Source organism: Armigeres subalbatus, unplaced genomic scaffold (assembly GCF_024139115.2).
Source record: "Armigeres subalbatus isolate Guangzhou_Male unplaced genomic scaffold, GZ_Asu_2 Contig163, whole genome shotgun sequence".
Classification (NCBI taxonomy): domain Eukaryota; kingdom Metazoa; phylum Arthropoda; class Insecta; order Diptera; family Culicidae; genus Armigeres; species Armigeres subalbatus.
The window spans coordinates 253,806-281,542 of record NW_026942428.1 but is presented as its reverse complement, the minus strand read 5'-3'; the positions used below and the strand labels follow the sequence as shown (position 1 = coordinate 281,542).

The 27,737-nt window shown below is 42.2% G+C and overlaps 5 protein-coding genes across 5 annotated transcripts; 2 read left to right on the top strand and 3 right to left on the bottom strand.

Annotated features, from left to right (window-relative positions):
• The first annotated feature begins 484 nt into the window (after positions 1-484).
• Positions 485-1,251, top strand: LOC134203065 (uncharacterized). The gene is made up of 2 exons (XM_062678046.1): positions 485-786; positions 847-1,251. The coding sequence occupies exons 1-2, from the start codon at positions 610-612 to the stop codon at positions 1,216-1,218; spliced, it is 549 nt and encodes a 182-aa protein (XP_062534030.1). The 5' UTR covers positions 485-609; the 3' UTR covers positions 1,219-1,251.
• Positions 1,252-1,374: 123 nt separating this feature from the next.
• On the bottom strand, positions 1,375-4,820 carry LOC134203062 (tRNA N6-adenosine threonylcarbamoyltransferase-like). The gene is made up of 2 exons (XM_062678039.1): positions 4,647-4,820; positions 1,375-2,338 (listed from the first exon to the last, which is right to left on the bottom strand). Exons 1-2 carry the CDS (start codon positions 4,759-4,761, stop codon positions 1,425-1,427), a joined length of 1,029 nt encoding a protein of 342 aa, XP_062534023.1. The 5' UTR covers positions 4,762-4,820; the 3' UTR covers positions 1,375-1,424.
• Positions 4,821-13,589: 8,769 nt separating this feature from the next.
• LOC134203078 (uncharacterized) lies at positions 13,590-15,149 on the top strand. Its single transcript, XM_062678056.1, has 3 exons — positions 13,590-13,884; positions 13,959-14,358; positions 14,447-15,149. The coding sequence occupies exons 1-3, from the start codon at positions 13,768-13,770 to the stop codon at positions 14,791-14,793; spliced, it is 864 nt and encodes a 287-aa protein (XP_062534040.1). The 5' UTR covers positions 13,590-13,767; the 3' UTR covers positions 14,794-15,149.
• An 889-nt stretch (positions 15,150-16,038) lies between these two features.
• Positions 16,039-17,487, bottom strand: LOC134203077 (ribosome biogenesis protein BRX1 homolog). Its single transcript, XM_062678055.1, has 2 exons — positions 17,196-17,487; positions 16,039-17,131 (listed from the first exon to the last, which is right to left on the bottom strand). Exons 1-2 carry the CDS (start codon positions 17,355-17,357, stop codon positions 16,118-16,120), a joined length of 1,176 nt encoding a protein of 391 aa, XP_062534039.1. The 5' UTR covers positions 17,358-17,487; the 3' UTR covers positions 16,039-16,117.
• Positions 17,488-17,659: 172 nt separating this feature from the next.
• On the bottom strand, positions 17,660-18,286 carry LOC134203073 (uncharacterized). Its single transcript, XM_062678052.1, has one exon. The coding sequence runs from the start codon at positions 18,284-18,286 to the stop codon at positions 17,660-17,662; it is 627 nt and encodes a 208-aa protein (XP_062534036.1).
• Between the last annotated feature and the right edge of the window lie 9,451 nt (positions 18,287-27,737).

The following is a 27,737-nucleotide window of genomic DNA, read 5'->3' as shown; positions in this document are numbered from 1 at the left end:
ATAACTAAAAAATGTACGTTTGACGTCTAAAATGTGTTGCAATTAACAACCTTATCAACCGGCTAGTGTAAACGTGTTTTTACGTTAGAAATTTTAAGCCCGAAACATTAGTCTATTATGTATAACTTTTGTAATATTTATATTATCTGCATTTAGAAGTCGCAAAATTTATAAGTTAGTAATCAAATTATATTTTCTATTCGCTGGCTTATTGATTGTCTTCAAGTATCTTTAAATAAGAAGGTAAGTCTTCAAATATTTTGAAAAGTCTTCAAAATGTCTTCATGAAATAAATGTCTTCACAGAGATTCAAAATATTAAATTTAATGTCTTCAAATTTAAGACATGTCTTCAAATCTGGCATCCCTGCGCACCACCCAGAGGGTAGAACCGAGAAATTTGGATGGCTTGCCACCCTATTTTCTGGGAAAATCTATTCAAAATTCACCATCAGGGAACAGTTTTGACATTTCTATACATGTATCAAACCAAAACAAAAACAATTTTACATAATATTTTTATAAATCCCGCAATATTAACAGAAATAGTTGGTGTTGCAACTTTTTCATTATTTTTGCCTGTAAAATCGATCGCATTGTTGCCGGAATAATGTCTACAATCAAGTACATCGGTCGCACTACCGACTTCAAAGGAAAAACGTTGTGGGAAATTGTAGGAAACCTGAAAAATTTTGGAGTTGGACGCATCGTGGTTCGAAGCATGTTCGAGCGCTACCCGGAACCGAGTTATATGAAAATCGTTAATGTCGAAACACTACCGAATGAGGTAAGCAGATGATGCAGATTACAATTCAATTTATTTTCAAATGTTTTGTCTTCTTTTCAGGAAACTCGTAAAGTGAAGGTAACGGTTGAAAAGACATTCCGCGGCCGAACCTATCCCAAGCTGGTACAAATTGATAGCGTGTCGTATAAAGCGGATTATCGTTTACTTCACAAACACGAAGAGGAAGAATACTGCAGGGTGGCCCAACGAACGGAAAAGATAGTTCCAAGGGAAATCGATTTGCCTCCGCTATTGAAGGAATTCGTCCTAAAAGAAACTGGCCAAAGTGACAAGAAGATTGCAATTAAGTTAAAGCCAGGCCATAACAGCATTTACCGGTTGGCCAAAGAGGGCGAAAAACCTACTTTCGATGTGGGGATGAACCTGGGGAAACCCGCTAGCCCTAGTCTGTATGCTAATTGTGACTTGTAATTTCATTTATTAATATAATTAACTTTTTAGAAACCAGCTGTTCTAAATATTATATGAAACAAGAATCATTTTTCCAAATTATCTCTATTATCTGCTTCAAAATGCCTAAAGTATTGAACTTTCTTTCTATCTATTAGATTGAATAATCGAATTCACTCCAGCTTAACAAAGATTTTTTAGTGAACATCAACGTACTTACCAATTCATTAGTCGTCCCTCCAAGTGACTAGAACTTCATCAGTCCTATAACGTTGCGTGATGGTTGCCTCTTCCCAGCTCATTCTGGTTCCACTGCGAAACATTTCCCACCCGGCGTGGGCAATCATCACACCATTGTCGATGCAGAATCGCTCATCTGTTGCGAACACTTTTGCTCCACGTTCCTCGCACATTATGCCCATCATTTGCTGTAAACGTTCGTTGCAACCCACACCGCCAACGATGAGCACTTCGCTGGACCCACAATGGGCCATGGCTCGCTCGGTCGTTTCAACCAGCATGGCAAAAAGGGTTTCCTGCAGCGAGAAGCACAAATCCTCATCAGACCACTTATCATCGTCCACCCGCTTTTTCTGCTTTCCTTTCGGTCGAGCCTTCTGCTCAATAAAAGACAAAATTCCCGAAAAGCTCACATCCATGCCCTTGACCGAATAAGGCAATGCCAGATACTTGGTTCCCTTTTTCGCCATTTGCTCGATGTTGTAGCCAGGGCTGGGATCGTTGGACAATTTTATGATCCGGGCAAACCGATCCAAGCAATTACCGATAGCGATGTCGATGGTTTCACCAAAAATCCGGTATCGTTTGCATGCGTACGAAATAATCTGTGTGTTGCCGCCGCTCACATACAGAACCGTTGGGTTCTGAGCTTTGGTAATTAACCGACCCATCTCGATGTGTCCGATGCAGTGATTGACCCCAAGGATAGGTTTATTCCAAATCTGAGCAATGGTCCGAGCAACGATGGCCACTGCCAGCAGCGGTGGAGCCATTCCCGGTCCTTTGGTGTAGCAGACGACATCAATTTGCTGCGGGGTTACGCCAGAAACAGCGAGAGTGCGTTTTAAAATGGCATGAATTTTCGAGCGGTGATGTTGAGCTGTTTCTTTGGGGAGGAATCCTGCAACAAAAATCACCAATTTAAGCTAATATTGACCAACTCAATATACTGTCTTCAAATCATTATTAGATATTTATCACTATTTATGACAATAAAAGCATTGATATGATATATTCAAAATCTCGGCGCAATGTGTACAAACCATACACGACGATCGATGATTCTCCAAATGATGAACTTCGATCGCTAGACTAGAACTAATTAAGTATCAGCCGAAATTTGCGTATCGTTGCCTCCGTTTTTACCAGTCTCGGTAACAGTGACTTCCATTCACTGCCCGAGCCATCCCCAGAAAGGATGTACGGCAAAGACGGACGCTTCGATAATTTAATTATTCTCAAATGGCCCTCGCATACTTCAACATTTTTCAAACCATTGTCACACTTGTCGCAGCCTAGCGATACACACGCTGCTTATACGAGCAGCATCGAGACCGATATGCCAATAATTTTTTTTTTGTGTGACAAATATTTCCAAAAAATAAAGATTTCTTGGGTACTTACTCAAAAGGACGTATGTGATTTTGTAAACAAAGATTCAAACGTCGATTTGTCCAATCTGATGTCACTCCCACGCAAACCAACACCACCAACAAGTAGCCGAAGGCTTCCCCTACCTGTGTGTACTGGTGGTTTGCGTGGGAGTGCCATCAGATTGGACAAATCGACGTTTGAATCTTTGTTCACAAAATCACATACGTCCTTTTGAATAAGTACCCGAGAATTATCAGAATTATAGATTCTGCATCACATATTTTTTTAGCAATCGAAAAAAAAACCGCAGCATTTCCCAAACATGATAGGTAAAGAGATGGAACTACCGAGCATATTTCCTATAGACCTGTGCAGCGGTTCATTAAATTCACTCACCCGATGGATTTTGACATTTGAGCGGGTCGTCTTCTCGAACAAAAGTTCATTTTGCGTTCATTATGCGACCCGCTCAAACGTCATAATTTCTTGGGGGAGTTCATTTTGCGTTAGTCTATTAGGTTCTGCAGCGTCTGTATCTAACCTCAAACTGATGACAGATTAGTAGTACTTCGCGTTGGACTCGGGGGCAGCCAACCAATCACGAACTCGAACCTTGTCGGAGTCCTCGTCGGAGTCAGTGGAAAGTACTACTGAACTGTCAAAAAAGTTCATTTGACGAGGACCGAATTCATTCGTGACGTCATGCTGCAGAACCTAATGGTCCAATGCACCGAATGAACACAATGACGTTTGAGACGGGCGCTGTTTACTAAAAATGAACACTTGCATGAACTCGATGAATGAAAAAGTATTCATTCTTAGTAAACAGCGCCCGTCTCAAACGTCAATGATGAACTCGGTGCATTGGACCATAGACTAACGCAAAATGAACTCCCCCAAGAAATTATGACGTTTGAGAGGGTCGCATAATGAACGCAAATTGAACTTTTGTTCAAATGTCAAAAACCATCGGGTGAGTGAATTTGATGAACTCCTGCACAGGTCTATGGTCCAATGAACTAAACCACGATGACGTCACGCGTCGATTTTCAGTAAGAAGAAAACTTCATCTGAGGGCAAAGTTTACAAAAAATGAACATCAACGTGAACATCCGGTGAACTAAAAGCTCCGAATTCACTCAAATGTTCATCGGCCCGCAGCGGATGTCATTTTTTCGAGCGAAAAGAAGAAGAAAGAAGACGCTCGTGGTTAAGTCCATGCACCGAATGAACACAATGACGTTTGAGACGGGCGCTGTTTACTAAAAATGAACACTTGCATGAACTCGATGAATGAAAAAGTATTCATTCTTAGTAAACAGCGCCCGTCTCAAACGTCAATGATGAACTCGGTGCATTGGACCATTAGGTTCTGCAGCATGACGTCACGAATGAATTCGGTCCTCGTCAAATGAACTTTTTTGACAGTTCAGTAGTACTTTCCACTGACTCCGACAAGGTTCGAGTTCGTGATTGGTTGGCTGCTTCCGAGTCCAACGCGAAGTACTACAAATTAGTCATCAGTTTGAGGTTAGATACAAACGCTGCAGAACCTAATAGACCTGTGCAGGAGTTCATCAAATTCACTCACCCGATGGATTTTGACATTTGAGCGGGTCGTCTTCTCGAACAAAAGTTCATTTTGCGTTCATTATGCGACCCGCTCAAACGTCATAATTTCTTGGGGGAGTTCATTTTGCGTTAGTCTATTGCAACCTTTTATTCGCATTTTATACGCGTGTTTTTTAATTTGCGTAGTTACAGATTTTGGAAAAAGCGACTATGACTGCGTGGTATGTTCCTATCACCCGAGAAACCCCGGCTTCGGTACTTACCTTCTCCCGGAGGGGTGATGTAGGTTTCTCGTTCATTTGCAAGCACTTGACCATCGCAAACTATTCCGACACCAATCTTGTTGGCACTGCCTTCAAAACCGATTACAATAACCATGTTTTAACTGAATTATTAGCATGAAAATTAGTAAACTCGTAAAAATACAAAATATGCGATTGAAAATGTTTTGTTTCAAACGGAGTTTTTGTTTTTGTTTTTTGACAGAACGGTACTAAAAGCGCAGGTGTTTAAATGTACCACAAGGGCTGTTCGATGAATTCATTCACTGAGCACCTCCACGGGAGTCCCCATACGCGAGGAGAAGTGGATGAACGCTGTCATCAGAGGAAAAGTAGAATCACTGAAATTTAACACGGCAAGGTATAGCCAATGGAATTGAAAATAATTTTAAAAATTACAAACAGAGATTTTTTTGAAAATGATTTATTAGGCGGGATTAGAAATTCAATTAAGATTAAAAGTAGTACCATCTCCGGAATCATTTCAAGAAAAAACTTCATTGTCATTAACAATCAAATTAATATATGTATAATATAGATAATAAAAATTCTAACCTCATGCTATACATTATTTATAAATAAATTTTATTTTGAAATTTTGAAAATTATTTTGAAAGCTGCATTCCATACCTCGCTGTGAATTTTTTTTTCATGATTCTACTTTTTCTTTTGATGACAGAATTCATTCTTCTCTTAGCGTATTAGGTTCTGCAGCATGACGTCACGAATGAATTCGGTCCTCGTCAAATGAACTTTTTTGACAGTTCAGTAGTACTTTGCACTGACTCCGACTAGGACTCCGACAAGATTCGAGTTCATGATTGGTTGGCTGCCCCCGAGTCCAACGCGAAGTACTACTAATCTGTCATCAGTTTGAGGTTACGTACAGACGCTGCAGAACCTAATTAGGTTCTGCAGCATGACGTCACGAATGAATTCGGTCCTCGTCAAATGAACTTTTTTGACAGTTCAGTAGTACTTTGCACTGACTCCGACGAGGACTCCGACAAAGTTCGAGTTCATGATTGGTTGGCTGCCCCCGAGTCCAACGCGTAGTACTACTAATCTGTCATCAGTTTGAGGTTAGATACAGACGCTGCAGAACCTAATAGACTAACGCAAAATGAACTCCCCCAAGAAATTATGACGTTTGAGCGGGTCGCATAGTGAACGCAAAATGAACTTTTGTTCGAGAAGACGACCCGCTCAAATGTCAAAATCCATCGGGTGAGTGAATTCGATGAACCGCTGCACAGGCCTATCTGGGTCCCTATAGACCTGTGCAGGAGTTCATCAAGGGTTCATTCACAAATTACATAACGCATAAAGGGGTGGGTGGGTACACAACATTGCGTTACAAAATGTTTGGCTAGGGGGTGGGTGGGTTTGTTTAGTTCTGTTACGGGTAACAATAATAATATGTAAAATAATTTAAAAAATGAAATTTCTAATTAAATTTGAATTTGACAGTATTATTATGTACTATGAAGGAAGTTAAGGAAGAGTTCAATAAAAATACCAATTTATCATTTTTGTGAAATTTTAGTAAGACGTTATGCGTCACAGATGAGGGTGGGTGGGTATGAAGGAAATGTTACAAACAAGTCACGGAAGGGTGGGTGGGGGTTCAAATCTGTGTTTTTTTGCGTTATGTAATTTGTGAATGAGCCCCAAATTCACTCACTCGATGGATTTTGACATTTGAGCGGGTCGTCTTCTCGAACAAAAGTTCATTTTGCGTTCATTATGCGACCCGCTCAAACGTCATAATTTCTTGGGGGAGTTCATTTTGCGTTAGTCTATACGCGAGGAGAAGTGGATGAACGCTGTCATCAGAGGAAAAGTAGAATCACTGAAATTTAACACAGCAAGGTATAGGCAATGGAATTGAAAATAATTTTAAAAATTACAAACTGAGATTTTTTTGAAAATTATTTATTAGGCGGGATTAGAAATTGAATAAAGATTAAAAGTAGTACCATCTCCGGAATCATTTCAAGAGAAAACTTCATTGTCATTAACAATCAAATTAATTTATGTATAAAGTAGATAATCAAAATTCTAACCTCATGCTATAAATTATTTGTAAATAAATTTCATTTTGAAATTTTGAAAATTATTTTAAAAGCTGCATCCCATACCTCGCTGTGAAATTATTTTCATGATTCTACTTTTTCTTTTGATGACAGAATTCATTCTTCTGCTAGCGTATTAGGTTCTGCAGCGTCTGTACACTGAGCTTAATTACCATCTAAATTTTATGTGCAGCGCACATAGATTTTTGCAATCAAGCTTTGCAAATAATTTTTATTAATCGTGCACATAAAACTAGACAATTTTGTGATTCTTAGATTTTATGTGCAATGCATACATAAAATAAATGCACATCTAATATGATTCAATTGGCGTTACCAATATACTATAAATGCAGCTGCAAATATTATTCATGTGGCCTGCTGCATAAACCAAATGTATTCTATTTAGGTAATTCTGAATTATAAAAAATACAATGAAACACAATTTATTTTAAAAACAGTTTTTTTTTATTTTCAACAAGAAGAATAAACGCAGCACAATTTCCATAAATTTACACCACCAACAAAAAGAAAAAAAACTTGATACTCTGCAAAGCATCTTCTAGGTCCGGACGGTGGATAGTGTCCGCTGTTTGAGTATGCGAATGTGGGGAGGGCTGCCAGGGCTGAGGAAGGGAATTGGTCCTAAAGAAGATAATGCCGTAGAATTGTAGGACTGCAGTTACGTTGATAGCGGGGTTGGTGCCGTAATTTCCACCGTGAGAGAATGTGTGGAATTATTATTGATATTCGTCTTTTCCCGATATCAATGGAATTTGGCGGTGGCGGTGGCGATGATTCGCTAGGTGGCAACCTTGGTGGCAATTGCGGCAGATCGTCTGGAATTGACTCGGCGTACAAATCCAGCAGCTAATGATAAATCCTCTAGAAACCGGCCAGAAACAAGTAATCCATATGTGTCCCAGTTTGCATGATGCAACGAGAATCCTTTTTTTGGAAGCGGCGTCGATTTCATCCCCGGTAGAAGGCGTATTCCGGAAGCCATTATTTTCGCGATATCAGTTTGGCATTTCATAATTTCGGAACCCGAACTCGATAAGCGACACTGATGCAGGTGAAACTGTAAATCCACGGTGCACGCACGACAGGAATCGGAATAACACTGAAAAGTGAAAATTTATAAGTAAATAATGTAGATATTTAGTTTGATTCGCTTACATTTTATCGCCAGAGAAAAATTCCATCCAGCCATCAACAGTAAACCTGAAAAATATCTATTATAGTTTGCTATTGCTGTGATGTTTCGGTAAACAGGTGATTCAGCGATTCAGCTGGAAGCAAAAGACGATGAAATGTGCTCCGCGGATGACAAAATTTCTGTGTCATTTTTTTCGGCCTGCGACTGTTTCTCTTGTTTTTAATAGTTCTCCGGAAGAATACACGTTGGTGTTTCTTATGGCGCTGTTTATTACAAGTATTAACTTGCTTTTGTGGCGATATTTTGTAGGAAATAAATTCACTTGATAATGATGATGGCTGACACATTTTGTTTTTTTCTTTTTTATGTTAACCACTCTTGACACTGACAGCTCAACTGTCAAAGCTGCAAAAAGCAAAGAAGGGTGCCCAGATGTGCCGAAAGTGTGCCGAACTGTGCCGCGGGCACATTAGGTTCTGCAGCGTCTGTATCTAACCTCAAACTGATGACAGATTAGTAGTACTACGCGTTGGACTCGGAGGCAGCCAACCAATCACGAACTCGAACTTTGTCGGAGTCCTCGTCGGAGTCAGTGCAAAGTACTACTGAACTGTCAAAAAAGTTCATTTGACGAGGACCGAATTCATTCGTGACGTCATGCTGCAGAACCTAATTAGGTTCTGCAGCATGACGTCACGAATGAATTCGGTCCTCGTCAAATGAACTTTTTTGACAGTTCAGTAGTACTTGCACTGACTCCGACGAGGACCTGACAAAGTTCGAGTTCATGATTGGTTGGCTGCCCCTGAGTCCAACGCGTAGTACTACTAATCTGTCATCAGTTTGAGGTTAGATACAGACGCTGCAGAACCTAATTGTGCCGAGGGGGTTACCCCAAGGGGTAAACCACTCGGCACACTTTCAAAATGACTTATTGTGCCCACTGTGCCTTACACTGTGCCGAAATGTGCCGAAGCAAAAATAATATTGTTTTGGCTGCACTGGTTTTTATGATCATATGGCATCACGGAATAATTATAAGGCATTTTATGAGACGTTTCGCGGTGGCCCGTTTATTTACTTCTAATGTTTTGTTTTGGTATGATTCTGCGTGAACATTCCGTTAGGTCCGAACACAAAATAATGTTTGTAACGTTTTACTTTTCATTCGTGTTTTCTTCAGCATTTCATGCTTAGAATGCAATGGTATGAATTATCTAACGATACATTTTAAGAATCATATGAAAAACTATGTTCTAAAACCCTGGTAGACGAAAAGTAAAACAGGCAGAATTGATGATGGGACCCATCGGAATGTTCGGCGTGAAATTACCAAACAAACGGGCTCCCACTAATTGTCAAAGTAGATAAACACGAGAAAAACAGCTGTTTCGATCTGTCTCATAAAAAGCCTTATTGTTGTTTGTTATTTGTTTTTATCAGAAGATGTCCTGTTGGGTGTGCAAAAGAATAATTCAATAATTTAGTTATTCATTACGGAAAAATAAGTGATTTTTCGTTGCGTCGTTACGTTCCATCGTAAGATTAAAATTATTGTCAACGACCAGGGCAATCATACGTAACGTTCATCGATAGGAGCGCCTGATATAAAGATGCCGCCAGTTCATCATGAAACCAGTCAACATCCATATCAAGTACCGGATCAGCTGCAAGTTGTATGGTCCAGTCATCCAGGCCAACATGAAGCATCAGATCTCTGTCGACGGCAAGCCAAATTCAAACAGTCCCTTCCCAGAGAATATCAGTTCCATGATGTAGGTATCACCGATGTGTCTGTTTACTTCAATGGCTAGCAGCAGCATCGTTGTCGCCGTCGGGTCTACCAATGATATCAGTACCATCTCCAAATTGAACGTATTGTGTTTCATTAATAAACCGATAGTTTCTACCATTGCCTATGGTTTGGATATGAAGAACAACTGCGAGCACAATATTCTGATTTTTGATTTTGATGGCGGTGTCTTCGAGGTTGAGTGTATTGCAGGTTACACCAATCAGTGACGGTGACGGCGTCGTAGTCGTTGATCCGGGCCAGCATTGAAACTAACTCGCTATTTAAAAAAGAACACCTACCCTTGCCGGAAAATAAGATTACATTCATCAGCGGCAAGCGTCACCTTATCAGGGAGGACACCAAACGCATGATGAACAAAATGGAAAAGTGTCATTTGGAAGTCCAGAAATAAAAGGAACTATTTCCACTACGATCGCCATGTAGTTGTTCTACTTCAACATGAAGAAGATGAAAAGCGCAGCGGCCGGGATTTTTATGCAACATTATCCAGCACCACATTATGGTAAGTTAGGTAGTTTCAATTCAACAACAAATACCGATAATACTATTATTATTATTAGGTCTGCTTTTCCCGACTATTCATCCATTGTACCGTCTAAGGAATAATATAAACCCGGACGCCGTGGAACAACTTCCCACACTTGTCGCAGTTATGAATCATGCCCGGTGCTAATTAAGAATACCCTAAAATACCCTGGCGCCGACAAAAAAATACTCGGATGCTCACGCTCATTAAGTACGATTATGGTCCAATAGGCAGCTGGCAAGCTTTTCTTGATAAGCTATTGCATTTGAAGAACGCCGCTCGATCCAAGAGAAATCGTTAAATCTCTACAAATATTGTAAAATTATTATATAAAAAAACGAAACACATAAATAATTACAAAACATATTTAATTTTTATTACTTCTTCTTCTTCTTATTGGCATTACATCCCTAAACTGGGACAGAGCCGCCTCGCAGCTTTTAGTTCATTAAACACTTCCACAGTTATTAACTGCGAGGTTTCTTAGCCAAGTTACCATTTTGCATTCGTATATCATGAGGCTAACACGATGATACCTAATGCCCAGGGAAGTCGAGACAATTTCCAATCCGAAAATTGCCTAGACCTGCACCGGGAATCGAACCCAGCCACCCTCAGCATGGTCTTGCTTTGTAGCCGCGCGTCTTACCGCACGGCTAAAGAGGGCCCCTGATTTTGTTTACACACTTGGCAATTTCAATCAGAGTACAATAGTAGTACGAATAGTAGATAACGGCCACATCGATTCAGTGTACAATAGTCGCTCAAGGGGCGAAGCCATCTTCGGAATTCGGATCTATTGTAGAAGGGCGAATGACAACGAAACCCAAAGAGGCATTGTATTTTTCCAGACTATCGTGCCGCCCTTAGTTGGGATTACTGTCGCAAGCAACTGGCTTATGGCTCTAGTTTCACATTGCTTTAGAGATGATAAAGAGGAAGTAATAGATTTCGACGAAGGAGACAATGCGTTTGCTGTTGTAATTACAATATCATTCGCTTTTAAATGATTTGATTGATTTCTTTTATCCGACATCGTGACTGTTATGACGTTTTTCAAGGACAACAAAGCAGCAATAAACGTGTACAAGTTGGCATTTGTTAGCAAGAAAACTTCGGTGATTATCAAATTCGTCCACGATTTCTTCGAACTTCGTACCGAGCAACTATTTGTTTTCCCGCCCATGTCTTTTGAAGTCTCACACGCAATTTGCTTTTCTCTTCATTTTATTGCTCCTGTGCTACAAATACCGTCATCGGTTGCAGTGCTCGTTGGAATGCAGTCAAAGACACCTTCAATGGAATTGCGAAGGAGCTTCCCAACATCTTGCTTACTTCATGCCGCTGGCTCTGAATGAAAATGAGAAAAATAAACATTAAGTTATAATTTCTCTTTTAATTTGACAAAAAAAAAACATACCACCGTAATATTCATACAATACGCTGAGTTACCATTATCACTGACGGTTGCCTCAAAGTGATATGCTCCAGACCCTCCAAGTTCCTTTGCGTTTAAATATCTCGAGTATACGCCATCTCACTTGATTAAAAATATTCGGATTACCGGCCCCGGTATCCAAGAGCTTTAGCTTCTTGCGACACTAGTGCACCATTCCAATTATTGCCTGGTAGTAATCTTTAAAGGACTGCCGTACAAACCTAAGCACGGGCATCCGGTGCTTAGTCTGATTGCACAAAAATGTTTACCGGCTTAATTTTCTTATCAGGATTCGTCAACACTATTCACTTCACTCCTTATGAAACACGAACAATGCGCCGATTGCGTTCGAGTCTTTCTGTACTGCATGCTGATGTGACGAACATCCCTGATCCTGTTGCTGTGAAGTTTCGGTAAACAGGTGATTCAGCGATTCAGCTGGAAGCAAAAGACGATGAAATGTGCTCCGCGGATGACAAAATTTCTGTGTCATTTTTTTCGGCCTGCGACTGTTTCTCTTGTTTTTAATAGTTCTCCGGAAGAATACACGTTGGTGTTTCTTATGGCGCTGTTTATTACAAGTATTAACTTGCTTTTGTGGCGATATTTTGTAGGAAATAAATTCACTTGATAATGATGATGGCTGACACATTTTGTTTTTCTTTTTTATGTTAACCACTCTTGACACTGACAGCTTAACTGTCAAAGCTGGAAAAAGCAAAGAAGGGTGCCCAGATGTGCCGAATGTGTGCCGAACTGTGCCGCGGGCACATTGTGCCGAGTGGTTTACCCCTTGGTTGGTTCTTTTTCGTAGAGAGTTGCTTATGCTCAAAATAAAAGTACAGTAACATGTGAATCTTCTTTTGTATACAGTTAATGAAAGACTAATAAATGATCATGACGAGCTGGCCCTTGTCCTCTTTACGGCCTGAGCTGCAGACCTGAGACGAGACCGGCAAAGACAGCTTCTTTTTCCTTGTTTTGACACTTGTTCTTCTTTTTATCACAGTTGATTATCGAGTTTCAACTGTTTCCTTGACTGTTTCACCTAAGCCCCGGGTGGACTCTTCGGAGCACAATAAAAGTGTATCCAATTCATAATAATCAGTAAATTCATTTTCATATGGATTTTTATACCAGGAACGAAACACACGTTTTTAACTAATTATTAATTAAAGCTAAACGGATGATTTGGAATACTCGTTTAAGTGAAAAAGTCTTCGTAAAACAAAATTCATGCGGAATATTTTATTTGGCATACCAATACTTTCACACAAAAAGCTGCTGGCTGCACCTGACAGTTCGTGACAGCAGTTGACTGGCAGCAGCTGAAGTTACATTTTTTCCTCTTTGCAAGTCCCGTCCCAGCTGCAGACCAAACTAAACTCTCGTCTCTTGAGTTATTTATTACGAAATAATCTTTATCACATAACACATAATAAATAATTATTTTGCTTAATTTAAATCGTAAACATATAAAAAATACCTATATCCATTTTATTGAAAACCATTTATGAAGCATACTGTACACGCATACGTTACAACTACTTATAATGGACTTTCTTTTCTTTCACAAACAGTGTTTGAGCATGACCCTATTTAAAAAAAAATATGGTAAAGATTTAAAAAACGCGCGATGTGCTATGCGAATCTTCATTAACATAGATATTCCACCAATATAGGCCAGAGAGTTATTTTTTAATTTTATTTAAAAAAAACACTACAGGTAAATTTTGGTTCATATATAAATAACCATTGACTATAGCTTTCTCTTCATCAGTCCCCTGGTCTTGCCACCCACCATGTACAACAGGCAATTTTCGAATGTCACGCTAGTTTTGTTTCGCGCCGTACAAAATTGGTCAACCTAATTCAGGCGCGATTGACGAACCCATGGTTTTTGTTTAATTTTTGAGTTTATCGCCGCCATCCCCGCCATCATCCGTCAGAAAAGCCGTTGCGCTTTCATTGCTGTTTTTTCCATTTTTTCGAGTGCTTTAAATTTAGTGAATTAATTTGTATAGAATAAGTACAAGACGGGTCTTTAAATTTTTTGTTTTTATCCAGTAGTCAATTCCAAACGACAAATATGGGAATATTTCACAGTAAAATTTCACCAATGAACAAACAAAGCGAGCAGCTGAACAACTTCGTTGACCCACGATCGCCAACGTTCAACATCAACCGCAGTCCCATTGGAATAGAAGTAAGTTTTTCTTGCGCTGTCTAGGATTAAATCTCATAGTTTAAGTTAATTTGTATAACTTATTACATTCTTAGACTGTCCTCGATAAACCTAGCATTACCAAAGTGCGTGATCTAACGGCAGACCTTACGGAAATTTTGGACCATGCCCAGACACCCGACCGATTCGCCACTTCCGATAAGCTACAATCCGCTTTGGACCCGCGCTCTCCAAGCTTGTTCTTGCGCACCCCGCTGGTGCTGAACGACTCCGATGCATCCAATAGGAGTTTACGGGGCAGCTCCGTCGAGTACGAGGAGATCGATTGCGATGGTGAACTCTCGTTTAAGGATTGTACCGCGACAGATATTTCCGAGGTACTCAGCGTCGGTCCCACTGATGGAACCAGCGGAAGCATTTTCAGCAACGACACCAGTTTGAACACGGAACTGAAAGCGGACATCGACAACATAATTCAGAAACTGTATGACGCAGGTAGATAACATTTTCCTTTATTTTTTACCAAAATAGCGTAAACTGCGCAAATAAATTTAACTGTGCTTATTTTGTTCATTGATTGCAGGTAGCCTCAAAGATCCACGATCACCATCGGTCGATATCCAGCGCACTCCCATCGTTTTTCAAGAAAAGCAAGAACCCATCAACGACGACGAAGATCAAACTGAGATTCAAACGAAAGAGGAAAAGGCGTCGAACAACCTTCCGCCCAGGTACCACAGCAGGACATTATCAAAGAGGATGAAACAAAACTACAACAACCAAACTAACCATCGTTCATCAAGACGAGAACACAACTACACCGCTGATGAGCATAACACCGAAGCGAAACAAATCGGATCTGAGTGCAAGGAAAACGGCTCGGTGGCCCTCGTACCCCTCTGGGATGTGTTACCAATGTGCAACCGCTGAGCAACAGTACCGGAGGCAATAATGTGTTGCGTAAGACGGCATTGATTGGATCGATGAAACAGAGTGGTGCCAGCACTGGGTTGGGGTCCAGCACAGAAATGATTCCCGCTGGAAAGAAACTGCAAACGCGTTCTAAGATTCCCACATTTAGGATGAAATAATCTTAAAAGATTTCCATATTTTCATTAATTTCTGAAGTGTGATGGATTCAGCAAAACACTATTTTTAATTAGAATAGTCTTAACTATCATTTACAAACTGTCGCATTGATTTTTTTTGACAACATTTCTTTATTCCTTTATTTTAGAACGATTTGTACACATTTCACGCATTAAACATAAGAAAAAGTAAAAACATGTTTTCTCGTTTTAATGAGCCTTTAACTGATCCCTCGAGTTTCATACAAATATTGGTACCGTGACCTGCCCTAATTTCGCGCATCGCCTAATACCGTGGTCTTCATAAAAAACAGAACCTGGCTATCATGGACATCATATAATTTGATGAAATGTTCAAACATAATATGTTTGAACATTTCACCAAATAATACGATGTCCATGATAGCCAAGTTCTGATTTTTGATAAAAACCACGGTATTAGGCGATGCGCAGAATTAGGGCAGGTCACGGTAATGTGCGAAAATTCCATAATTTGTTTCGCATGATGAGTTAGCAAAAGAATGAAAGTTTACATAAATGCAAATAACTCTTTTATTAAACCATGGTCTTAATAAAAAAACATTCAGTCAAGACACCAATATCAATTAGGAACACAATTTTCTTCACAATTTTGACGTAATGGGTGATCGTCATAAAATCAAGTCGATCAAGGCCTTTACGAATGCAACTTGGTGCGAAAAATCAAGTAAGAATTACTAAATGAAAAGTTGATCAATCTTTTCCTTTGTACATACACAGGCACACCCACAGTTCGTCAAGCCGATTGGTCGGTATCTGAGAGTCGGTATATGTCATATGACAATATAACACTTCTACTGTGTGTCGTTTATAAAAAGATAGTTTAGTGGTAGGAACACATCCAGAATGTGGAATACATCCGATTCTGTTTTTACACGGCCGTACAATCCCATACAATTTTTTTGCAAAGTTGCTCCATTTTGCATGATTTGTCGAGAAATCATAAAACTTTTTTCACACGGATTTTCTAATTTTGAACTGAAAACGGAACGCATCCCCCGTGTAAAAGAAATGGATGTAAACCGGTTCTAAATTAAAATACGATAACTTTGCGAAATATTTAATCTGTATTAATTATATCTCTGTTTTATAGATACATGATTCACTTTCTAATCAAAACACATTCTTCAATCACTATCCTCCGCGGCGGCCTTGCTCTTACCCTTCTTCTTAGCTTTCAGAGACAACTTTTGCTTTTTCTTCTTTCCGTTAGCAACAACTTTTCGAAACTTCTTATCCTTGGCCAGCTGTTTCAGTTTCTTCATCTCGTCCTTCTTCTTCATGCGCTTGTGTTGCTCCTCGATGGCTTTTCGGTCTGCCTCTATCGCTTCCTCTTGTTCTTCCTGCTCCAGCAGTTCCTTAGCCTTCTCCTCTTCGGCGCCCTGGAACACGTCGGCGAATTTATCGAAATCATGCGTAACCTTCGGGGCATTGACTTCCTTATCAATCTTCTGCTTCTGTTTGTGTAGATACTTTTCGTTGGCTGCCTTCTTCAGCAGCTGTCGATGCTTAGCAGGACTCTGATAGCTAGAGTTCTCCCAAATCGCATCGCCACTGAAGGATCCCTCAAAGATTTTGATAGGATTCATTACAAACCGAGGTCCTACCTCAGCTAGACCGCCATCTTCCGACAGAATCTGGAAGTGTCTGTACCATATGCGATTGTCTAAATGAGTGAAGCTGATCACACGATCCACAAACGGCTGGCTCTTCGGGTGGTGATTCGGGACACCGAAAATCTGCGTCAGCAATTCTTTGATAACCGCCAGATGGGGTTGCTTGGAAAATTCCTGATCGAACGACAGAATTGGGCGGGAGCCCCGTAGACAATTCCCGGTCAGTTTCATCTCGCCCATGGTGTTGATGTTTTCAATCAGAAACTTAACCGACGGTCCTTTTCCTACGTTGGCCAACCACATGTACAGATCCCGCTTGCGTCGTCCCTCGAACAGCACCACCTTGTTGCAGTGTTTCATCTCGCTCATTTCGTTAACCACCGACAACGTCTTCCAGCGTTCCATTTTTGGCTCTGACCGGTGATGGGGCATCAGCGTTTTCAAATCCTTCATCAAATGGCGATCGCGATGGTTGATCCCCCTGGCACACAGGACCAACACGCGCTGCTTGTTGACCCATTTTGTCTGTAAAGTGCGATCCATACGATTCACATTAAACAGCAACGGAAGGAAGTTTATGAATATTTACCTTTTTAGGTACCGGTTCATCCGACCGCCTGATATCTTTTAGCAGAATTCCTTCGTCGTCAGATGAGGCATCCAATTCCTCCAGCTTCCGCTTTTTGGTGGCCTTGTTTTTTAGTTTTGCTGCCTTGTTCTTGACTTTTTTATTTTCAGTTTTCAACTTCATTGTGTGTCCGCTTTAATGTACGAGATGAAATATTATTCAATCTACAAAAACCGATAAAATTTATAAAATCAAAAGCGCACGAGTTTCACTTCCAAATCTAACAACACGCGGTCGTCGATAATTATTTTCGATTTGACATTTTTGTTTTTTTTTTTTTTTTTTCTTTGTTTTTGTCTTTCTGACTGGCTAAGACCACCGTAGGTCCATCTTGCCTCCGCCTTGTAGTAGTAGGTTTTATTCTGTTCTTTTTGTATTTTTGTGGTGGGTTTGTTGCAGGGTGTTCAATAGTTCTCACTTTCTGTTCAGATGTGTATCTTGTTGGAATTTAGAAACTGTACAATCTGTTTCAGATCTTCTTCATTTTTTTTTCCGTAAAATATCTTGGAGGGCTTCATGTATTCCAACGCTGGGTAGTCTACTCTGCTATGGTTGTACTTTGGGCACACGTACAGAATGTGTTGTAGGTCTTCCGTGGTGTCGCACCATTCACACTGATCATCAATCTCCCACCCCCACTTAAATCTTTTGTCTTTAGTTAGGCAGTGGCCGGTTCTAATTCTGTTTAGGGTTTTTAGTTGTTCTGGGTTGAGTGCAAGGTTTTTGTTCCATATGGTTTTGGTGGGTTGTTCGAGAAGTTGATAGTGCCAGCTTCCTTTCTCTTCCGAAAGTGTCTTGTACTTCCTAGTCCATTCTTCCCATACTTCATCTTTGCTTACTATCAGGGCATCGTTCATCGTTATTCCGTTGAAATAGGTTTGGGGTTCTCTTGATTTGGCTACGGCCTCTGCGTCGGCTATTTCGTTTCCGTTTATTCCGTTGTGACTTGGGACCCATTGGATTCGGATTGTGTTGCCACGGATGCCATAGAATTCTTGGTAGATTTCTGCTGGGATGTAGTTTTCTTCCAATGTTTGCTGGTTGAGTAGCATGTTGAGTAGCATGCACTTCTAGAGTCCGTGAGGATCACTGCCTTTTTGTAGCCTTTTTCCTTTATCAACTCCACTGCTTTAAGAATCCCTAGTAGCTCGGCATTCGTGATGGTGAAATTCTTATTAATACCTTCACTGATTACTGTTCCGTCGGTTTCGTCGAAGACTGCAAATGCAGTACCCGTGGCTGTTTTGGAGGCATCGGTATAGACTTTGTTATGTTGCTGGTATGTTGACTGCATTTTCTCTCGGAAAAGCGCTTGCCATAGTGCCGTATTTCCATGATTCTTCATTGGTTGGTCTTCCGATAGTTTTGTCCTGATGATCCTATCAAACTCCACTCGCACAAAGTAACGCATTCTTTTGAAATAGGGTATTTCTCGGTCAGATGGGTGGATTTGATATAACAAGTCTGCGTGTTTGTCTGCTGTTTCTGTCAGATATGATTCGTTTCCAATTTCTCCGTCTAAAGTTTTACTTATGAACTCCACTAGTGGAGTTTGGTACCACATGGTTCTGATGAGTTCTCTTTTGGTCAGGGCTTCGGTGCGTTGTGCGATCGGCAGTTGCCCTGCTTCCGTTAGCATTACGTGAATGGGGGTGCTGTTAAGGTGGTTCATTGCCTTCCGTGTGTAAGCGTTTTGCATAACTTGTAGTTTGTTAAGGTTGGTTTTTGCTGCACTCCCGTAGACTGATGCTCCGTATTCCATTCTACTCCGGATTAGGGCATTTCCTATTTTCACGAGCGTTTCGGGATTGGCCCCACTGGACTTCCTAGATAGCATCTTCATTAGACCTATTTTTTTCCCAGCTTTCTCGACTACTGACTCAATATGTTTTCTGTGCGACAAGTTACGATCTAACACGTACCCTAGGTACGCATGCGTATTTGCTAATTCGACATTTGCTCCTCTCATCTTAATCCTTATATGGTCGACATGTTTCCTGGTAAACGGGATTACAGCTGATTTGTGCGGGCTTACTTCCAAGTTGAGGGACGTCAGTTTGTCGGAGATTTTTTGTAGAAAGATATTGCAGTTTTCTGCAACTTCCTCGACTGTGTCTGCTACTACAACCGTTGCGAAGTCATCCGCAAATTGGACCAATACCTCATTTTCCGTGGTGAGTTCATGCAGAGAAGATGTGTAAAGGTTGAAGAGCAAGGGTGACAGGGGGCAGTCCTGCGGTAAGCCCTCTGAGATCTCGGTTTCGATGATATTTGACTCCGTCCTTAGTCACATTTTGCGACTTTTCAAGTATTCGAACAGCCAGGAAATTAGTTTTTCTGGTATTTTTGCCTTAGTCAGGATTTCCAACAAGGTACTGGTGTTCACCGAGTCGTACGCTTTACTAACATCCAGAAAAACAACAAAGACCTCCTTTTTCGATTCTTTCGCAGTATGAATCGCATTTACCACGTAGTTTACACACGTCGATGCAGACACATGTTTTCTAAATCCGAAAGAAAGCTTTGGAATTAGCTGTTTAATGGCCGCAATTTCTGTCAGACGATCCTTGATGACGGAATTTATTAGTTTGATTTCGATGTTCATCAGGGCTATAGGTCGCATGTTGTTTATTTGTATGGCTTCTCCTGACTTCTTTGGGATCGGTCTTACCTCCGTAGTTCGCCATGATTCTGGTATTTCTTCGGTAACAAAGACTCGACTTAACATTTCGCAGATTTTCCGCTGCATTTCCGGATTAAGTTGTTTGAACACATCGTATGAAAAACCGTTTGGTCCAGGTGCAGAGTGTGTTTTTCTTTTTTGTAACACTCGGAGGATCTCTTCATCTTTTAGTGCCATTTCGTATCCCTCTAGGTCTTTCTCAGTATTGGTCCTCGGTAAGTGTAGGTGACGGAATTTGTTCCCAAAATACAGCTCCATGAAGTTCAAACCTTCATCGTCCGTCAGATCCACCAGTTTCTTATATTTCCCTGTCAGTGCAGTGTCCACTCCTTTGACCAGGTTCCATAGCTGCCTAGCAGGTGTGGATTCGTCGATTTTCTCAGTTAGTCCTCTCACATACGTTCGTTTCGTCTTCCTTACTTCTTTCTTGAAACGAGCGCGTTCATGCTTTAGAAAGATGAAGTTGGATTCCGTTTTGTTCCGGTTGTAGTTTCGGAGTGCATCTCTCTTTGCAGCATACAATTCTCCGATGTTTTTCGTCCACCAAGGTTTGAGAAAGTTGATTTTTTTGTTCTTGAAGGTGTAGGAAGAGGCTTTGACTGCTGCTTCGATCGTTGTAACCATTTCTTCAGGGTTATACAAGAACTGCGGTCTGATGCTGTTTAATTCCTCGATCAATTTATTTTTATTGATTTTGGTGAAGGTTTTTTCGTTTTTCGGGATTTCATGACTAATTTCCAGGCGGATGGTCATATGTGTGCTACCAAATTCCTCTTCTTGTACTGTCCAGTTAGTTTTTCTCGCCAGACCCGTAGTTGTGAGTGTGAGGTCGATTGCTGAGTCTCTACACCTGGTGCGTTGATCATAGTTGGTGTTCCGTCGTTGAGTAGGACCAGACTCGATTGGTCAATCAAGCTACGGAGAAGTTTACCGCGGTTGCATGCTGGGAATTCTGGGCTCCATGAAGGATGATGCGCGTTGAAGTCTGCACCTATAATCACCTCGCCATTCAGTTCGTTAACCAATTCTAAAAAGGTTTCAAGTTCTGTCTTGTAGTTGTTCGATGGTCCTCTTGTGGGTGGTAGGTAGACCGATATTAGAAAGACGGGGTCGAAACCTCTCGTTATTTTTACACCAACTACTTCGAGTGAATTAAACTCTGGGAAGGGTAGGATTTCGAATCCGATGTCTTCGCTAATTAGTATTCCCACACCGCCGTATCCTTCCAGACGTCTACGGAGATAAGTTGATAATGTTTGAAGTAGAAGGGCTCTTTGTCCTTTAGCCAAATTTCTTGTAGCAAAGCTGCTTTAATGTTGTTCGAGGTCATGCATGTATAGAGTTCTTCTTTTTTCTCGGTTGCTCGTATGCTTTGAATGTTGTGTTGGATGATTTTGAAAGTTTTACGGTCCATTGGTTCGATTGAGTGAATTATTCTGTTGTTCCGTGTCTTGTGTTCCCTCTTGGATTAGTCTTTGTAGCTCCATGCTGACCTCGATTAGCAGCTCATCCGTCTCGATTTCTGTTCGGGGTTGTTGGATCCTATGACTCAACTTCCTCTGTATTTCAATTATTGAATCCAGCCCTAGTTGAGGTTGACACAGACGTAGGACATCTTGCCTCAATCGTGCCAGGAACTTCTCGATTTTTTCCCTATGGGGATTTCCTCTCACAACAGCACTGTAGCTTTCCCTGGGGTTCAACTGAGTAGACTGGGTGAATTGCTCCGGTGTGTCGTTTCTCGGCCCATTTGTACCTCCTCCCCTCATTAATCTTTTTGGGCGCGTGCCAAAGAGTATGTGTTGTGTTTGAGTCAGAGCGCCTACTTCGGGGAAGTCTGATTCGTCTACCAATCCTTCGAAACGGTTTTGCGTCTTTGGGTACAACTTTTCAGCCTCACCATACGGCACCCGGTTTGTTTGCATTTCCTTCACGATCTTCTTTCTTCTTTCCTTTTCTGGGCATGTATTGCTATTTGATGCGTGTTCTTGTTTACAGTTGACGCAGAAGGGGGGGTCTCGCATTCACCGTCGGGATGGTGCTCCTGCCCACAGATCCTACATTTTGGTTTCCCGGCACATTTTTTTTGAGTATGTCCGAATTTCCAGCATGTCGAACACTGTTTTACCGGAAAAATGTACATTTCCGCCCGGAAATTTACGCCAAAAATGTTCACCGACCTTGGTATCTCAGTACCTTGAACGGTAACTTTTATGTTTCGGGTAGGTTTCAGCTGTCCTTGTTCGTCTTTCCTCAGCACCCGTTCGACTTTGTGCACCGCGAACTCCGTGGCAATTTCGTTTGTCAGTTCCTCGTCAGAGAAATCCAAAGGAACATTGGGAACGAAACAGATGGTTTGGTTTTGAACTTTTGGGGTGTAGAGAGTGAGGTTTCTTGCCGCCAAATTTATTTTCGACAGTTGGGTGGGATCAACTCTACCATCCAGTTGCAATTTGAACCGGAACTTTCCAATTTTTGTTATTTCCTTGCACTTCCGGAATCCAGAGTCCACCAAAAATTTTCCTACTGAAGCTGGGTGTTGTGGGATTGGTTCCTCGTACTTCAATGGCTCCAGGAAGAATACATCTGTGGGTGGCGCCGGCTGTTCACTCGCTTGTCCTGTGATTTTTGTTCTTGGATTCTTCGACCTTGTGATTTCCTTTGATTTTGGATTCGTTGTGGCGCTCACTGTTTGCCTCGTCATCATTCTTTTACTATACATTTTTCCTTAACTACTCTCAACAGATTCTTATGCTAATATTTACACTTATCCGACTATTTGCACTTTTTATTTACAGTTTCTTTTTATTTAAAACTACTATTTACACTTTACTAACTACTAGTTATACTATTTACACTTCACTTAATTGCTAATTTACTATTTACACTCCTCTTAACTGCTTCTATACTATTTACACGATTTTGTTCTCTGTTTCTTTCGAGATTTCTTTACAGCTTTCTCACTAATTTCTTAATTTCTAAGATTGTTATCCTATAGGATTTTTTCCACTCGCGTTTGGAGGTTAGGTCGAAAAAAACCGAGAGAAAAACTCAAAGGTGCAGCCCAATCAGGTTGTACGCAAAGGTGACGTAGAACTACGTAGCTATTTGAAATTGATGGTATAATTTGTGTCGTTCTATTTACATTGAGCAAACTGCTCGGAGGCCAACTGAATCAAGAAGTCGAATAGTTTTTCCCAGATGGATGGACTTTGAGTCTCTAACCGTGGAATTAACATGACTCATCGGCCGCTGAAGCCACTCGACTGGCTTTCAGTCGGGGCATCACAATCCTTACTTTGCCACGTATGCTTACATCGCGGGTGAAAACCAAACGTTTCAAATAAATAAAGGTTTCACGCCACTTCTGATTCTGCTTATTTCTCCTTTATTTCGGCCATTTTTGCGGATGGTGTCCTCCACAAAGGTCTTTATACAAAAGAAGGTTGATCTGACAATCCGATATGAACTTTCTTCAAAGTGCCAAACCGTAACTAGCAAAGTTGATAGCGTAGCGGAGGGAGATGATGCAATTAATTTGAACGGATGGAATCACTAACAGCAACTAAGATATCACGCTAAACCCGATGCCGCCGAAACAATCCATTTTCGCAATTAACTCTTTCTTTCTATAAAATTCTGGTCCTGATAAGAACCAATTTTCTTTTCCCAATGCGTCTTTCCAATAACTAACTGTATACAAACGCTTGTCAGCACCTTGCGTTGAAATTGTTCGACCGCCACTTGATGATTTTTCGCTAAGCCTCCACCATTTGGAATTAATTTTCAGCATTGCCACTGCTATCCACGCCTTCATGCTGCTGTGTCCGCTCCGCTGCATCAAATTTTGTCGAACCGCTCATTCCGCTCTTTCCGCGGAATCCTGATCAAAATGGCTCGCGCGCGCCGAACAGCAGCTTTCTTGTATTCAATAAATTAAGCCCGTTAGCCCCGCCCCTTTGTGATCTCTATGGTTGTAAATATAATGTGCACTCATAACGATTATTGAAGGGGCGGGGCTAATGGAATTACTTCATTAGATATAAGAAAGCTGCTTTCCGGCGCACGCGAGCCATTTTGATCGGGATTCCGCAGCAGACAACGGACCGTTCGGAGAATGACAAATTCTAAGAATCCTATGAAATTTTCTCGCAAGATTCTGAATTTGGTTATGATATGTTGGTTACCTAAGATGCGTATTGTTGCGAGGAGTAACAACAGAAATTTGACTCAAGACGAAGTTTTCTTCATATTACAAAACATTATCTCTTGCCATCTGTCTGTCCGAGCGATGTTCGCCGATGGGTTATTGCTGTAGATAGTTTCCACTGAGGTGGCGTCTTTATTGATTTTATACAAAAGCCACCATTTTATACAAAAGAAGGTTGATCCGACTATCCGAAATAAACTTTCTTCAAAGTGCAAAACACAATCGTAAATAGCGAATTTGATAGCGCGGCGGAGGGAGATGATGCAGTAAATTTGAATTGATGGGATCACTAACAGCAACCAAGCTACCACGCCAAACCCGATGCCACCTGTTGGTTTTATTCGGATTCCCAATTCCGTTCAGCAAACGCAGATATTGTGTGGTACGTTAGCTTAAAGAATTTTGGTTGACCGATAACAAAGGAGGTGTGGGTCGCAGATTCTCAAGCAGTTACAACAATGTGCCAAAGATCAATCCGTACTATTAGCAATTAGGCAATAGCTTTAATATTTCAATTAATAGTTTATATTTACTTTAGGATTAAGTTTTAGACAATAGAATTAGTAACTTCGACATGGGTGGTTTTTCTATTCCATTCTCTTTTGTTTAGTCTTGTACACTACGTAGATGTATGGTGTTCTCTGGCGACGTACATCAATTTTCTTCTCTTTGCGCACTGTCATCGGGAAGCATAGCGCTGTGCCGGCCTGGGTTACCGAAACGAGGGGTCTTGTCGGCACATACCCCCGCCCGTAAACCTTGGTGAGGATCAGGAACATCCGAAACTCCAGGGAAAGGTTTACGTTCCTCCACGACATCTAGAACAGCTAGCTTCGCGGCTGCTCTTCGGATAACGCCTGTCGATGTTCGGACCAAAGCTTGCCGTACTCTACCATCTCGTCCGGGGTAGACCTCTTCGACTCGGCCCCGAATCCACTGGTTCTTTGCCTTCCCATCCACCACTAAGACCAGGTCTCCTACCGCAATATCTTTGACGTCCTGGAGCCACTTACATCTGCGCGTGATGACCGGCAGGTATTCTTTCAGCCACCGATTCCAGAACTCGCCGGTGATGTACCTGGCTAGCTTCCAGCTGCTACGAAGAGTCGAACGAACGTCCAAGTTCTCCGTAGCCAGAAATTTCATTCCAGAGGAATTGCCCAACAAAAGTGGTTGGGCGTCAGGGCCTCTTGATCTGCAGACTCAAGCGGAACGTAGGTCAGAGGTCTAGAATTGATCATTGCCTCCGCCTCGAGCAGAATCGTTTCCAACGTTTCGTCGTTCGGTCTGCGTGGTCCATCTATTATTGCCCTGATCGCCACCTTAACTGAACGCACAAGTCTCTCCCACGCTCCACCCATGTGCGGAGTAGCGGGTGGGATGAACTTCCAGGTTGTCTGCGCTGTGGTGAACTTCTCGGTCAGGGCTTTCTTCGTTTCTTCGGTAAGCTTGTTCAACTCGTTGCTGGTTCCCTTGAAACATGTGGCATTGTCTGTCCGGAATTCTCTTGGAAGTCCGCGGCGGAAACGAAGCGTTGAACAGCCATGATACATGACTCCGTGCTCAAGGAGTGTACCAGCTCCAGATGGATTGCTCTGGTAGTCAGGCAGGTGAATAGGGCCACCCACCGCTTGACGTTGCTTCGGCCTATCTTGACGAGCACTGGGCCGAAATAGTCCAACCCGGTGAACGTGAACGGTTGATTGAACGCTGCCAGACGCATTTCGGGAAGCGGAGCCATCGCGGGTGGTTTTGGAGCCGACTTTGCGATGCGGCACACTACGCAGTTACCAGCTACCTTATCCACCAATCTTCTTAGCATCGGGATATCGAAGCGCTGGCGAATCTCATTAACAACCGTCTCTCGGTTGGCGTGACGGAAATGGCGGTGGAACCAGTCAACGATGAAGAAAGTGATCGCATGCTGCTTGGGGAGAATTACAGGAAACTTCGCTTCCATCGCTACGTAGGGGGCAGCTTCGATTCGACCACGACTCCGCAGAATTCCTCTCTCGTCAATGAAAGGCCATTTCGAGTAGATATTGCTGGACTTCTTCACCACGACGTGACGGCGATCCGGCGGACCTTGAGATGTAGCGAGAACGGCGACTTCATCAGGGTAGGCCTCGACTTGGGCTAGCTTCCACAGCATTTCTTCTGCTCGCCGTAGTTTGTCACTGTTGAGAACGCCAAGCTCCAACGCAAGTCCTTGCTTCTTTCTGCGAATGTTGTCGACGAAACGCAGCACGTAGGCTGTTGCACGGTGTAATTTGGTCCAACTGCTAAACCGAGCTAAATCCACAATCGGATCGAAATGTGCAGAGAGAAAGTGCAGGTCGTAGCTCTTCGTCAGTTGAAGTGATCGTTCGTTGTTGCGGCCAGTCCTCTTCAGGGTCTTTAAGGAAGGTTGGCCCCTGGAACCAAGGGCTGTCCATGGTTAACTGCGGACTAGATCCCCACTTGGTAGCTAGATCGGCGACGTTGAGCTTCGTAGGCACCCACCTCCACTCACGTTGCTCTGTGGAAGTCAGGATTTCACCGACGCGGACGGCGACAAACTTGTGAAAGCGCCTGTGATCATGGGAGCGAATCCACGCAAGTACCGTACCCGAATCACTCCAGCAGAAGCGACGGCTGATCGTGAAACTGTGCTGGTTCTGGATGGTCTCTAACAGTCGAACGCCGAGGACGGCTGCTTTCAGCTCGAGTCTAGGGATAGAGAGCGTTTTAGCGGAGCTACTTTGGTCTTGGCGCCGACGAGCGCCACTTGTATACCACTGTCTGTCTCCAGGCGAAAGTGCACTGCGCAGGCGAATGCTGACTCGCTGGCGTCGACGAATAGATGTACTTGAAGACCGTCGAGACTTGCAGGGAAGGGCGAGCGGAAATAGCACCGAGGAATTCGAAGCTCACTCAGTCGTCCGAAGAGATTTGACCACTGCTGCCACCGCTCATATATGTCCTCCGGTATCTGTTGATCCCACTCCGTTCCTTTCGCCCAAATGTCTTGTAACAGAATTTTACCGTGTACGAGGAAGAAGGCGATGAACCCGAGAGGGTCGAACAAGCTCATCACAATCCTGGCGATTTCCTCTTTGTCGGAATGTGACCTTCGGCGAGTATGGACTGTAGATCTTCCTCAGGCCGAACGTGTACACGAAGACATCGTCGGATGGAATCCACTTCATGCCGAGCACCGATTCCAGCTTTTCTCCACGTTCTAGGTCCAGGTTCTTCGGCTCAATTTCGCATGTCGCACCGATTCCCTCGAGAACACCTGCTTCGTTGGACAAGAAGTGACGCAGCGTGAAACTAGCCAGAGAGTGGACCAACTTAACCTCGTTGACGACCTCGATCGCCTCCTGGACTGTCTCGAAGCTGTCCAGGTAGTCATCCACGTAGTGCTTGTTTTTGATAGCCGCGGCAGCCCGCGGATATTCGCCTGAACACTCTTCCGCGTTGAGGTTTTTGACATACTGTGCAGAGGTTGGAGAACAGGTCGAACCAAACGTGGCGACGTCCATCACATACACCCTAGGTGGATCCGACGGGTTGTCGCGGAACAGAAACCGTTGCGACTGGCAGTCGGGTGCTCGAATCTTTATTTGGT

What these genes read in the sequence shown, in the direction of transcription:
- LOC134203065 (XM_062678046.1), top strand. Translation starts at nt 610, where the DNA reads ATGTCTACAATCAAGTACATCGGTCGCACTACCGACTTCAAAGGAAAA. An exon ending in TCGAAACACTACCGAATGAG is followed by an intron (nt 787 to 846) that starts GTAAGCAGATGA and finishes TCTTCTTTTCAG; the next exon opens with GAAACTCGTAAAGTGAAGGT.
- LOC134203062 (XM_062678039.1), bottom strand. Translation starts at nt 4,761, where the DNA reads ATGGTTATTGTAATCGGTTTTGAAGGCAGTGCCAACAAGATTGGTGTC. An exon ending in CATCACCCCTCCGGGAGAAG is followed by an intron (nt 2,339 to 4,646) that starts GTAAGTACCGAA and finishes TTTTTGTTGCAG; the next exon opens with GATTCCTCCCCAAAGAAACA.
- LOC134203078 (XM_062678056.1), top strand. Translation starts at nt 13,768, where the DNA reads ATGGGAATATTTCACAGTAAAATTTCACCAATGAACAAACAAAGCGAG. An exon ending in GCAGTCCCATTGGAATAGAA is followed by an intron (nt 13,885 to 13,958) that starts GTAAGTTTTTCT and finishes TTACATTCTTAG; the next exon opens with ACTGTCCTCGATAAACCTAG. An exon ending in TCAGAAACTGTATGACGCAG is followed by an intron (nt 14,359 to 14,446) that starts GTAGATAACATT and finishes CATTGATTGCAG; the next exon opens with GTAGCCTCAAAGATCCACGA.
- LOC134203077 (XM_062678055.1), bottom strand. Translation starts at nt 17,357, where the DNA reads ATGAAGTTGAAAACTGAAAATAAAAAAGTCAAGAACAAGGCAGCAAAA. An exon ending in ATGAACCGGTACCTAAAAAG is followed by an intron (nt 17,132 to 17,195) that starts GTAAATATTCAT and finishes CGCACTTTACAG; the next exon opens with ACAAAATGGGTCAACAAGCA.
- LOC134203073 (XM_062678052.1), bottom strand. Translation starts at nt 18,286, where the DNA reads ATGCTACTCAACCAGCAAACATTGGAAGAAAACTACATCCCAGCAGAA.